This window comes from Eucalyptus grandis, chromosome 4 (genome assembly GCF_016545825.1).
Source record: "Eucalyptus grandis isolate ANBG69807.140 chromosome 4, ASM1654582v1, whole genome shotgun sequence".
NCBI lineage: Eukaryota > Viridiplantae > Streptophyta > Magnoliopsida > Myrtales > Myrtaceae > Eucalyptus > Eucalyptus grandis.
In genome coordinates this window covers 21,731,466-21,745,364 of record NC_052615.1, presented here as the reverse complement: position 1 = coordinate 21,745,364, position 13,899 = coordinate 21,731,466, and the positions used below count along the sequence as shown (strand labels likewise).

At 38.4% G+C, this 13,899-nt stretch overlaps 1 protein-coding gene across 3 annotated transcripts; it reads left to right on the top strand.

The window, feature by feature from the left end:
- The first annotated feature begins 2,822 nt into the window (after positions 1–2,822).
- Positions 2,823–12,047, top strand: LOC104441239 (probable ribose-5-phosphate isomerase 4, chloroplastic). Of its 3 annotated transcripts, none has more exons than XR_724884.3 (9): positions 2,823–3,043; positions 4,999–5,126; positions 7,456–7,525; positions 8,051–8,155; positions 8,276–8,371; positions 8,455–8,511; positions 8,963–9,080; positions 9,156–9,233; positions 11,668–11,731. XR_724884.3 is itself a non-coding variant. In XM_010054276.3 (9 exons), the coding sequence occupies exons 1-9, from the start codon at positions 2,885–2,887 to the stop codon at positions 11,750–11,752; spliced, it is 885 nt and encodes a 294-aa protein (XP_010052578.2). In that variant the 5' UTR covers positions 2,827–2,884; the 3' UTR covers positions 11,753–12,047. The 3 variants fall into 3 exon arrangements, 2 of the variants coding, with proteins under 2 accessions (XP_010052578.2, XP_010052579.1); XM_010054276.3 differs by having other exon boundaries at positions 2,827–3,043; positions 9,167–9,233; positions 11,668–12,047; XM_010054277.3 differs by lacking the exon at positions 8,455–8,511 and having other exon boundaries at positions 2,827–3,043; positions 9,167–9,233; positions 11,668–12,047.
- The last annotated feature ends 1,852 nt before the right edge of the window (positions 12,048–13,899 follow it).

Here is a 13,899-nt window from a genome sequence, read left to right as displayed (position 1 = left end):
CTTCCGCCATATAAATTGTGCAGGGACCGATCTTTGTAAACCCCTAGGAATTATAATGAAATTCCTTGGTATCAAAGTATTATATTATCAGGTCAAGTGAAAGGTAAGCGAGCTGTGCCAATTCTAACGGATCGGGGGCCGTTGAGGAGTGCCACAGTATTTGTAGGTTGTGTGATTGCAATAAAGTTGCGATGCTCAAGTATATTTGGATTCTATTTACCGATAAGGAGTCGTTGTGGTGTATATGGATCCATACGACCTTTCTAAAAAGGAGAACTTTTGGAATTCCCGCACTCCATCTACTTGTTCTTGGGCCTAGAAGAATATCTTGCAATTGAGGTGGGAGTTTTGGTTGTCCTTCCTATGGGAAGTTGGTGATTGTTTTTTCGTGTCTTTATGGTTTGACCATTGGCATCCGAGAGGCCCTCTAAACTTATTTTTATCGAACTCCTTCATTGATAGTTCAGGCTTCTCCAAACAAGCGACTCTGGCGAATCTCTATTCCCCTTTTGGTGGTACACTCAAGACTTTCTTGGAAGATGGTGAATATTCTCTTTCGAACCTCTCTCGAAATCCGGATAGGTTTACTTGGCTTGGGAACTCATCTGGTGCTTTCACGGTTGCCTCAGTGTGGGATATTATTTGGAGGAAGAAGGATTGTGTCCCATGGGCTTTGCTCATTTGGAACAATTTGATTGCTCCAAGATTCCAATTTATCTTTTGGCTTATTATTCGAACCGCCTACCCACCTAGGTTCTCCTTCTTTCCATTGGTAGATTCGTTAGTGCAATTTGTGCTTTTTGTAATGTCAGACCCGATGTTGTCGATCACCTGTTCTTTGATTGCCACATCTCTGCTAGTCCCACATTTTTTTAGGCCGTGTGATGTAACCTTCCGTGGATAAATAGATCTTGGTCAGACAACCTTTTATGGGCCCTCAACTTCCTTCCTGGCAATGATTTTTTCCATTGCATAGCCAGATTCTCTTTTGCTGCCATGTGCCACTTGATCTAGAAGAAGTACAATAGCATCATCTTTCAAGAGGAGACCTTGGAGTTGCCGGTTTTGAAGAATCATCTCATCAAAGTGGTCAAAGGCAATGCGCTTACCTTTAGCAATGTGGTGGACAATCCAAGAAACAAGAGGCTCTAGCGAGGTTGGGGATTTAACTCTTCCATTATCGGCCCTCCTATTTAGAGCCATCTGGTTGTCTGCTTGTATTTTGGTTTGGCTTCTTAGTCAGATTGCTAGGCATCCTATTTCTCTCGGGTGTCCTCCTTTTACATTGGCTCCCTTTCTCTCATTATGACTTGTTGTCACTATGAGTGATTGTTTCTGGCGCCGATTTTTTGTACAGTTGGTTAAAGCTTTCTATAAATTCTTACATTTACAAAAAAAAAACCTTCAACGTCCCTAATAATCGGTTGCTTTCTTACATATTGGGCCTAATGGGCTCTCCTTTTGTTCTAAGTCCAGTGAGCCAATTTTTGGCGCCAACAATTGTAATTTTTCTTAATCAATAGGGACATTGACAATTTTATATTAATTCCTTAAACTTTTGGAGTTAATTATCTTTGTTAATTCAAAGTTTATATTTTAATTTGAATAAGACCAATACGGGATTTTCCAATAGTAAAAATAAGGATGGCGCTATTTCTACCCTCATTTAAGTTATGACACTCCTTTTCTTGGTTAACTAACTAAAATACCCATCTCTCTCTCTCTTCAACTTGTCTATTTTATATAACAAGCTAAGGGAAAAAAACTGTATTTATTTTTATCACACATTTCATTAATATCACTAAACAAATGATTCATTACACCCGACAAGATATCATCTTATCTTGCATCATGTTATCACTTTGCCAAGATAAATTTATTTATTTTGATCTACAATCTCATATATTTAATCAAAAAAGCTACATAAAAGATTAAAAATTTATATTTATGATGGCTCACGAATACAAAACTAATTGCCTATTTGTATCTAATAGTTTGAGCAAAACTATACATGTAATTATTTAGCCGATCTTTATAAAAAATGGAAAATGAAGATTTATCAAAATATGGAACAACTTAATTCGCTAGAAGCAGGATTGAAAGTTAAACATATTAGGATTAGAGATCATAAATGATGAAGAGTATCTCCATCCTTAGATTCTCAAGCTTTCCCTTTTAATATTAACAAAAGACAAGCACAAAAAGGGGGAAAAAGGGAACTTCTTGTTGTAATTTCAATCTCATAGCAAGTGAATCAAAATTTTAAAATATGTTTAAAACTTCTTTGAAATAATCAATTGTCAGTTTGAAAGTAAAGAAGGTATAACTCACTTTTCAACTCCCATCTTGCAATTCAGATGAAAGTGCAAAAAAACTCAAGTCAAAGTTGTTAGAATAGATCCACCTTGCAATTCAGCTTTGAAATAGAATTTTGTTCAAACTATTTGATAAAAATTGTGCAATTAAATGTGTGTTCATAAGCCGCTATAGTGATCATAAATAGAAAATTCTAATCTTCTATGTAGATTTTGCAATTAAATTTATGAGACCATAAGTTAAAATTAACGACCTCCTCTAAGCAAAGAGATAAGAGAATGTAGAATAAGATGATATTTTATTGGGTGTAATAATGTATTTATCTGATGATGGAGAAAGAATAAAAGCAGTTTTGTTGGTCAATTTATTAAAAAAAGAAATAATAAAAGGAGCGTTTTAGCTAATGGCGGTGGAAGTAACGTTCCCCAAAAAATGATAGAAAAGGCCTCTTTGATGTGTGAACGTAGACAAAACAGAAGTGGGTCCCCCGTTATCCCATTGCAACAAGCATGAAAAGTTTACTCGCCAGAAGCGAGTAGCTCGAGACGGAGACGGAGGCGGGGCAAAAATGGTGGCATCAACAGCATCGCTAGCACCGCCATGTCGATCCTCTCTCTCCTTCACAAGCAGCAGCGGCCGAGCGAGAGCTCCTCCGCCCAGAGCCGTCCGATGCTCCGCCCCATCCGACATTGATGCACCACCTCTGCTCCGTGCAGCCAAGTACACCGTAACGATTCCTTCCCCGTCTTTCGACGCCATTCCTCGTTTTTTCTTTCTGGTTCTTTTAGTTGTACAGGAGTGTTGGCGAACAAGATGCATGCCCGTAAAATTTCTTTGCCCTTGATTTATTTTCTCATTCAAGAACAAGAGAATTTGGTGGTGATTGATTCAAGCCTCGGCCCATTTGTTGCTCAAGTATTGGCGGTAGGTGGAACTGTACAGTTTTGGCTCCTAGAGAGACATAGCTAGAAGCTTTACATTTTGTCATATTAACCCAAGACTAATATCAACACAACCTTTCTTGTGCATTGGAGATGTCAAGAAGATAGAGCAGTTCTAATTATATATCTTTCTAACTTTAGTGTATGTAAGATATGAGTTAAGCCTGGGTGGTTGGCCTAGATACCGAATCCTTTGAACTTAATTGTATGGGTAACCAAACTTATGTTGTGTGCTTGATCCAGACAAACAGCTCCGTTCCTTGATCACAGAATTTGCTCATAGTAGATCTATTAGCCACTAGCGCTCCTCTCTTTTCATGGGTTTTGCAATTGCTTGTAGTGTAGTAGTTTCGGATCAGCCCCCATCTGCCAGGAGACTTTAATCAGCTGTAACTGAGTTGGAAAGGCGAATGATATCAGTGTCAATACCCCTGTCATGAAGGGCGCCTGATCATGCATATTGCAAGTGGGCTCTTGCCGAATAATTGTGTGTAGTCAGTTGGTTTCTGTGATTGACAAGAAGTTTTCATCGAAGGGAGCACATACTTATATGTGCTGCAGCAATTATGTTGTCACAAAGCCACGATCAGATGCCTTTGGTCATACTGAGTGAAAACTGTCCTAAAAACTTAAATTTGAGGCAGTCACTGCATGTTGGCATAACTTTAAATACCAACCATAAAGTGAATATTATCTAAAAACCAATTCCAATTCGATGAATGCCTTTCTACAATCATAGACCATGTGCTGACTTCTCTCGGCTGAATTACTATCCATAATTTGCTGATATGACTCCCCTACATGATGTTATGAATTCTTTTAGTCTCCTAGAAATTCAAGGCTGTCAGCTGCTCATGAGACTTTCTTAATGAAAAGTAAGTGGGATCTCTCAAAAGTCCATTGTGCTGGGAGCTTTTTCATTTGTCTCACCATTCTTTCGAATGAGCTCCGAACATGCAAAGCTAGCCGTCTCCTTTGGGCTAATAGACAAGAAACCCTCCTCCCCACCTACTGGAGTTGCTGAATGAGCAGGATGAATCCATTCAACAATAATTCCCATCTCATGTGATGTTTTAACAAGATTCTACTTATGGACATAACAACGAAGAGCAAAGACTGATAGATGCTCAACTTTTGCCTCACATTATTGTTTCATTAGTGATCAGAAGATGAGACACTGCTGCTCTACCTCTTCTGTTGCCAATCTAGACCCTGTGAAAGCCTACTTTTAGATGCCCTATTTAACATCCCCTTAGGTAAAAGCAGCGTCTAGCTTCAACTTGGTCTGGAGATACCAGTAGCTGCTTCATCAGTAACAACTGTGAAGGACAGGATTGATGATGCATAAATAAAGCCAGGTGGAATCTTGATAAATTGTCATTTTAACACATGTTCTTTGCATCCAATATGCATGTGACTGTACTCAAACTCACCACTTTCACAAATAACATCCAACATTATAACGGAATTTGCCTTTAGCCCAGAGAAGTTCATTCCAGTTCCAATTGTCATCATCCTTGACTGCAGTTACTGAGTCCTTTCTTGATATCCTATACTGTCACCTCTTCAATATAACGTGAAACTAGGAGTTCTTCCATTGGCTGTTTTGATTGAATGAGTTGTGAACAAATGTAATGCAAGTAATTTGGGCTACTTTTATAGTCGTATATGACTGACACCTCTTCGACTGGTGCCCTTTCATTTTTATGTCAGGAATTTTTCATTGACATTTCACTTCCAGGTTGACAGATACATTAAGAGTGGAATGGTGGTTGGGCTAGGATCTGGTAACGCTTCTTGCATGGCCATAAAATATCTTGGTCAGCAACTCCGTGCAGGCACTTTGGAAGATATTGTAGGGGTACCCACGTGAGTTCTTCTTACCCTTGCAACTGCAAGGCCAAGGCCTTCTTCTCAGTCTTGGATTAGAAATCAGTTATTTCAGTGTATCAGCTCCATCCTGTTTGTGTTTCTTGATTAGGTTATTAAATCTTGCATCTCATATCAATCAGACACTTTTGTTACATTTATTTGCACTGGTAGAGAACATGCCAAGGATGGTCGGTTGCCGGGGAGCAAATGTGTACTGTCTATTCATGAGGGCCGACCATATGGTTGACAATTGTTCATTGACAGACCTACTCTTTTGTGATTCTGCGAGACTATTTATTTCTACATAACCTGGTCGGTCATGATTTGTCTAGTGTCTTCTACATAATCTGGTAGGTCAAATTTACTCATTTATTTTTCAATTCAGTTGTCAAATTTCTGCTTAAGATGGTAAATACGTTCCAATTAAAAATCTACCATGTCAAATAGCTTCTACTGACAAAACCAAATGTATAAGTTATGATTTAATCCTAAAACTTATTTAATCTCATCAACTTGTTCATCAAACCTTTCTTCCTTGCTCACAAACTAAGGTCATTCAGCAAAAGGAAAATTGTACAAAAAATCTTAAATGTTTAGTCAAATGTGCAATCAAGTCCTGTGTTTTCGATCTTGTGCAGCCAAGTCCTTTGAGTGATTGCCTCATAAATTTTGGTGTAGCATGCCGGAATCCAACATGGCATTTAGTTAATACTATGAAACATATATTGGTGCTGGCATAGTGCTAATGTGGCTTACGTAAAAAAATTCGGAGTTCAGAAAAGAAACAAAACCCATAAAAACCAAAAAAAAAAAAAAAAAAAAAAGCCAAATCTTTTTATCTTAAAAAAACTAACCCTAATATGAGAGAGTGCAACGGGGGTATGGTTTGACTCCACTGGGGCGCTGTGTGGTGCCACTGACCCAACATCACTGGCACCCCTCGCCAGCCTCAAGCCCTTCTCTCCGCCTATCTGGTATACTTCTAGTTTCGGACTATTGTTTCAATTGCGAAATTGAAGATTGACAATTTGAGATACAACTAACATGGAAAGTTTGAGTACCAATTTTGGACAGATATAATGAAGATTTTGTTTGCCGTTAGGGACTGAAGTTGATAGTGAAGATCAGACGTGTAGGTGTGCAACATAAGAACTAGAAAATCATTGTCAAGGATGTTGGGAGTGAGTGGCGAAAGCTATTACCTTTATGTGTGGGGATTGTTTACACATGCATCTCAATAATTCCTCCTTCACGTGAGTTCAGTGTTAGTTTGCTCCCTTTAATTCATATAATCTTCTGCCATCGAGATGTCTCCATCTAAATCTCCAATCATGGTCATTCAATGCATACGCACCTTTCACCCATCATTTTCTCCCAAACTGGACTGTCATCGCAAACTACTCTTGGCAATTGTGAAGATCCATAGGATTCCTTGTCTATTCTAGAATACTGTTACACCTTGGGGACACAATAATCAACCATCCTTTTGATACTATTTGTTGGGAGCGCATAGCAGAATTCTGGTACTTAAGGTAGGAAGAAAGCTAAGAGGAAGCCCAAATCTGAGCAATCAACAAATCCAGTTAGATCCACTTTCATTAAAAAACTTAACCAATGAGTTATCAGCAAATTATGATTATTAGTTGCTGCAAAACACACTAATTTTCAACTACAAGACTTTTTTTAACACAATTCACATGTGTCTCTCAATAAATGTATATTGCAGAAGCATCATTATGTTAGTCAAATATCTAGTGTTCTTAGTACACTTTCCACAGTATGAGGTTGGCCTTACATGTAGAGTAGATGTAGATTTTAATAGATATCAGAGTAAATAGAATAACTAATAGAGAGGAGTGCCGGAATTCAAAATCAAGAGCTAATATTATGTCCTGTAAGTTTTCTAAATTTTCTGTTTTTGTATTTATTTAGGTTCCATAATTTTTTTCGGCAGCATGAACAGTTCAAAAAGGATACCTGATTTAAATAAGTTGATGGTAACTTTTTTATTTTTTTCATTACTTTCATTTTAAATGAATTCTATAGCATTTGGAATCCCAGAAGGAAAGCCTCTTTATAGCGATGGAATATAAGCATGACATTTCACTATTTTTAATTCTGAAATAAATTCTCATTTTCACTGATCTAACAGGCTTAAATAAAATTATCAACTAAATACTGTTTGCTGAATATTTTCTGCGAGGATACTTGCATATGGTAATAATTCCTGGGTTAGAGGCAGGAAGCAACTTAAGTTTCAGGGTCAAATCATACATAATCTTTTTCCTGGTCCATTTTCTCATTCTTCCTTAAAAGTCTTATGTAGGTCTGTTACAAGCGCAAGTGAAGCAGCAAAATCAGGAATTCCTTTGGATGACTACCAAGGATGTTCTCAGGTGTGCACAAATGACTAATTCATAATCAATTTCCCCGTGTCTGTGACAGTCGTTTTCTTTCTTTTGTGACAGACGTGTTTTGGAAATTTGGTAAATGTTTCTTGGAACGGCAGGATTTAAGTTGACAGTAGAATTGTTACCATGGATATATGTTCAGCTGCATGAATTTTACATCAAAAGATTAATTTTCCATAATGATCCCACCTGAGGATGTTCCTGGGCTGCAGTTTTGCATGAATCGAGTCAGTCAAGGATTGAGTCCATTGACTTGCTATTTGCAGCTTAACAGTCTTGCAGCAAAGCATTAAATAATAATCCATTGCATGGTCGCCTGTTGTGTTTTCCTACTTGTTTTATTGCAAGTTAACATGCTGAGGAAAAACCACAGAATTAGTTGATGGTAACTTGTTTTATCCAATTAGTTGCATTACTTATCCTCTTCATATTTTGAGTTGATGCTCTAGGTTATGCCCAAGTACCTCTATCTCTTTCGCTTTAATATTGTATTTACATGGATTTTGGTAGATTGACTTCGCCTTTGATGATGCTGATATCATAGAAGAAGACACACTTATAGCTGTTATTGGCCGCCGAAAATTGGAAGGCGGAGAGTCAATAATCCAAGAGAAAGTGAGTCCTGTTTAGATGCCATAAGATGAGCCTTACTAGTCTATCCCTCTATAATGGAATTGTATGCTCTTTCTTCCTTCTAACTGTGAGCCGACTGGGTTATTATTTTGTTTTTTGCAGTTTGTACTTAATGCAGCCAAGAGAATTGTATTTATCATCACAGAGAACAAATATAAAGGTGCTCTAGATGGTTCTGTGCCAGTCTTAGTTCAATCTGTAAGCAGCTACGCATATACATGTCATCTACATATGTTAAAGTGCTCAACCGCATGATAGTGAAGTAAAGATTCTATTGCCAGCTCAATTGGATGGAGATTGCTGAGGAGCTCGATGATTTGTTTCTGGGAGATGCAGAGGTTTGGTTTTTGATAAAATGTAAAATAATAGGGACTGTTCTGGACTTTATTCTAAGAACTTAAAGCTGATTAGAGATTAAACATTTAATTTCCCTACAACTTTGATCCGTCAGAACTTAAATGTTGCTTTTATTTTAAGGTTTGTTAGTTAGATAACAGCATAGAATATGGGATTGCTTATCCTTTAAATTCAATTACAGTTATGAACTCTCGTCTCTTTAATATAATAATACTTGTTTTTTATTTTTTTTGGTCGATTATAATAATACTTGTTAACTTGCCATGTCATGACTGTGGTGTCAGCAAAATATAATTTGGCACTCACTTTTTGGGTATAACGATTTTTTACTGTGGTTTCGTAACAACTGCTGATGAAGCGCCTTGGGAGTTTTTCTTTGTAGCAGATTTCTGTTACTATGATTTGTATGATTAATTTTCTCTTCTGTCGAAGGTCTGGAGAAGACCATCTATAGGACATGCTGATCCATTCGGTGGAGATTTTCCAGTAGTTACCAAGGATGGCCATAATGTTCTTGATGTCATATTCACATCTCCAATTGCAAACCTCGGTATGATGCTTAAACATGATTTGCTCCTCTTATTTTCCTTTTTGATTAATGATAATGTGCATGACTTCTCTTTAGTGTAATTGTAGCTCAAGTAGCCGAGAGCCTTGACAGAGTAGATAGAGTGGTGGACCATGGGATCGTATCCAAGTTTCCGTGAGTTAAATATCATTCTTTTGGTGCATTTCTTTGATTTGCATGGAAGGAAATTTGTTTGGTCATTCTTGGAGGTGTTGCAGAAGCATGCTTCTTAGTCAATAACAAATAGCAAGATACGACTCTCGAGTCACAATGATTTGATGCTTGACTTGACAACCATTTATGCCGTGCTGCTTGAGTGCAGGAGGGCTTTTTTGGTCTTCCAGTTAGCTCTATCTCAAAAAGCTTCCTCAATAAGTGTCCTTGTGTGTGTATAATACACACGTCATGGATGTTTAAAAAGTGGCGAACTTCATTAACATCTGAACAAACATCTTTCGCAATATTAACCTTTGATGAATTGGATCATAAACCCTTTGTTCAGAAACAAGAAATGTAGGAAATCCTTTCATCCATTCAAGGAAAGACTTCTTCATAGAGCACATCTCAGAATGTTCTTATACAATTTTCGGGGTTAAAAAGAAAACCAATTTTTATTGTTTTTAAATGCAGGATTCTTTCAGGGATATTCTAATTGGCATATTCTAATCGGCAGTAGATTTGAATGGCAGTCTAATCGACATAACTGTTTAATTTAGATTGTAAATTAGGATTTGAGTATTTAATTTGTTTATGTTAAAATATTAGAGTAGATAAAATTGAGAACAAATGAAAAATTATTTTCATGTTCTAGAGAAACAAATAGGCTGCCACCTCAACCACTCTTCCATCATTGTTATCATAATTGCACTGCCATTGCCACCTCCACTGTCATTTCCCCACGTTTAATTGTCCATGCCGATGGTGGTGGAGGTGCTGATGGTGATAGAGTGGTGCGGTGCCAGCTATGTTTTTGTTGAAAAGTCAAATCCAAAAGCTAAAACTAATAGATGTAGGGAGACCACATGAATATAAAGAGCATTTAGGACCCCAAGTCAAGTAATGTGGGATAATACTTCAACACCGCCCTCACATGCAAGCCGAATTACGAGCAGCACGTGCAGGTGAAATTTTGACTACATGCATTCGCGAAAAGGATCAAATAAGCTCTAATTCCATATTAGAAAAGCCTATTACAAAGCTTAAGCTAATAGGTGGAGGGAGACCACATAAATATAAAGAGCATTTAGGACTTCATGTCAAATGATCTGAGATAATACTTCAGGGTTTTAGTTTTCCTAAAGTAATCACCTTAATAGCTTTTCCTCGTGCATATACAATGAGGAATAGTTTCTTCATCATACAAAAGTCAAAGTTACTTGTCACCTCATCTTTATAGGAATTATTTTGAGCATGAGACTGCTGAATTTTGAAAGAAGGGCAATGATACTGCTATTCCCGTCTTTTCTTTCCTTGATAATAATCTACTTTGTTCCTTTTCAAGATCAATGTCCCTGTTACTTATATATTAGATATTCTTCAGTGGACTGTCTTGCGAAAATTTGACAGTTGATATCAGCAAACGATTACTTAAAAGATTCCTTTAGTTTTTCTCTCTTAGATTCTGGCCTGCAGTTATTTTGCTATTCCTCTTTGCCATCACCTGATGGTATGTGGTGGAGAACATCACATGTGCAATACTAATTATATGGACTTGTAATTGAGACTTGGCTGTCCACTAAATGATCCTTGTAGATATGGCACGACAACTTCATCTGCTGATTATAATTTTGGACCATATTCAGGAACAAATGATATTGCTTGGCAAAGAATTTCTCAAGAGAACTCTTGAGTAATTCCTTGAACTTCTTTAATTTCTGAGATCCTATATCTCATACCGTAGTTCCAAAAAAGTGGTATGCTAGCATCTGTTGTGTTTAGAGAGGGTAGATTTTTAAAGCAATAGACTTGGGTGCTGGATTTTATGTCGTTAAACTAAATATTCTTGAGCAGCATCTGGGAGTGGTATTTGGTGGTCCATAAATGTGATTATGGATCACTACCTCACATTCGGATTTTGGAAACCAGAGTAACACCATCGGTAGTGAGAATTGGTTCTGTCATAGGTAGTGTGTCATGTTATCAATGTTTATGTGCCAGCAATCCTTAGTGTAGTCTGCTCTTGCTAAAGATCAAATGAAAGGTTATAAGATCTTATCTTATCGAATGATTATGGCGAATTTCAGCTTGTAAGATCAAATGAAAGGTTGCAAATTATATATTCCTATTCATATCCACAACTTATCTCGATAGCATTGATATATGATCTTGTTAATATTAAACCATCTCTTAGCACAATTTGTAGCTTGTTATGGCGTGAGAGTCAAGATTCTCATCACTTTCACACAATTAGAAAGCTTGAGTTGACTGTGGATGTAATCTTTAGAGGGAAAATATCTCGGAATTCGTTATATTTACTATTAGTAGTGTAAAACCTTATTTGAAATTTTATTTGTGCTTGTTGAGCTGAGCTGATGTAAGTTCCTTTCTTTTGCTGTCATTGGAATTGCAGTTGCACCGCTGTGGTTGTATCAGAAAGTGGAGTTTCCGTTATCGATAGTGCGCTAACAAAAGTTGCTGGGTATCCTGCATTATGAACTTAAAGAGAATGATTAGTCTTTTCCACGTGGTATGAAGGTAAGTACAAAATGTAGAAACCGTGAAGACTTGAAAGGATGAAAGTGATCGGAGGAAATGCACAAATTCATTAAGAATGTCAAGTACTCCTTGATGAAATCTCGAGGCGTCCTCTCATCCTTGAAAAGAAAAAGAAACGGAGCGTCCTAGAGTACAATCCATGTTGTTTATTGACAGCACAAATCCTAAACTTTTAGTGTCATTTATTGTGTTTGGGTAAAGTTGTTATCTTCGAGGCTTCAAATGGCCATATCATGATAAGACTCGATCCTTTGTGGCCAACTTAGGGCGTGTTTGGGAAGGCTTTTGGGGAAATGCAAAAGCTGTTGAGTTAAAAGAGTTTGGTAAATCATATCGTAAAAGACCATTATGAAGTACCTTTAAGTAAAATAATGTTTGGAGAAATTATATTTAAAAAGACTTTTGTTGTTGAAAAAATGAAAAGAAAAGAAAAGTTGGCCAGCCAAGGGCCAAGGGCACCGGAAAGGAGTAGGCAAGTTGCCGACAAAGAGCAGGGGGTTCGGTGAGGGTTGCGTGACCCTCTGGCAACGGTCGCTATGATCGAGATCACAATCTGGGTCATTGCAACCATCGTGTAGAGATAGCGGCAACCCACATTGTGTGGCCTTGGCGACTTTCGCATGAAGATTGCGACGTGGCAAGGTTTGCCACAACCATCGCGCGGTCGTTGCCATCACTAGATTGCATAGCCCCAGCGACCTCTGCGGTGACCTAGATCACAAGATCTGAGTAGCGGCAACCCTTGTCGAACAATTGCACGACTCGATGCATTGCAACCTCCGTGCGAAGGTCAATAGGGTTGCATGATCTCATTGCGATGACCTCTGCGCAATGGTCGTAGAGACCCAAATCGTGATCTAGGCCATGGCTGAAAGTGCTAGTATGAACACCTAGAGGGGGTGAATAGGTATGGAGACAATTGAAGTACGAATAAAGAAAAGAAGTTTAGGGAAGAGAAAATGAACATAAAATTTATAGTGGCTGGTTTCCACTAAACTTGGTTCAGCATTTGGAATGCTCATTTAGGCTCTAAAGGGGTTTAGCCAAATGCTATGGTGTTTGGTTCATTTTTTTTAGGACTGCGGGGAGATGCATTTGCATCTCCAAGGGGTTGAAAGGCCTTTGGGGGAATGGAGGGGGAGAGGTCCATTGGAAAGTTGCATTTTCGGAATGCAACTTCCACTGTTCATCATTGCTCATCTCCACCGGAGAGAAGCCGATTGGAGGTCGACGATCGCCGGCCAAGGGTCGCCCAACCCCAGCGACTGTCGCCGGACCTTAGGTGATGCCTGGGGTTGCGCGACCTAGGTAGCCGTCGTCTAAATCGCACGACCTAGGCAGCCGTGGCTTGGGGTCACCCTACTCTAGCAGCCGTCGCCTGGGGTCGCTCGACCCCGGCGACCATGCCACAATCGCCCGGGTCATGCGACCCTAGGAACCATGCAATGGCCGTTGGGGTCGCGTGACCCCAAGCGATGGCAAACAGTCGCGTGACCCAAGCGACCAGATTTGGCCATCCGGCCGCCGGATCCGGTGGTCCAAAGGCCTAACTTCAAAAAAGAAAATAATTTTTTTTTAATTTTTTAATTTAATAAAAGTCATTTACAAATGCAAATTTTACCAAATGATATTTGCATTTATGAAAACCCCCTTCACCCAAAAGTATTTGTATTTTGGCAAATGCATTTCCCAAAAGCCGAACCAAACTGGCCCTAAGAATTAAAAGATAGTTTACAAACTCGTGATGTCAACTTTTCAGTGAAGAGTCTCTACTGCTCTCACAAAGTCTCTCTTTGAGTCTCTCTCTTTTCTAGTACAAATTTGAGTAAAGTGTAAGGAATAACAAGTAAATGGGAAGCTTCAGACTTTGGAATTCTTCTTTCACGCACTCCATCGAACAACTAAAGAGGCTTCATTAAATACTCCTTCATGTCTTCTCGACCGTTGGTACTTTTCAAAAGAATTCTTCCAATCAACCCGTTTGACAAAATCAATCAAGGAGATCTCGAGTTATTTAAAGATTGTGATGAAAGCCCGTCAATCATGTACGCCTATACAATTAGGATCTTGGTTTCCATAAGTAGAT

What these genes read in the sequence shown, in the direction of transcription:
- LOC104441239 (XM_010054276.3), top strand. Translation starts at nt 2,885, where the DNA reads ATGGTGGCATCAACAGCATCGCTAGCACCGCCATGTCGATCCTCTCTC. An exon ending in ACTACCAAGGATGTTCTCAG is followed by an intron (nt 7,526 to 8,050) that starts GTGTGCACAAAT and finishes GGATTTTGGTAG; the next exon opens with ATTGACTTCGCCTTTGATGA. An exon ending in TGCCAGTCTTAGTTCAATCT is followed by an intron (nt 8,372 to 8,454) that starts GTAAGCAGCTAC and finishes TTCTATTGCCAG; the next exon opens with CTCAATTGGATGGAGATTGC.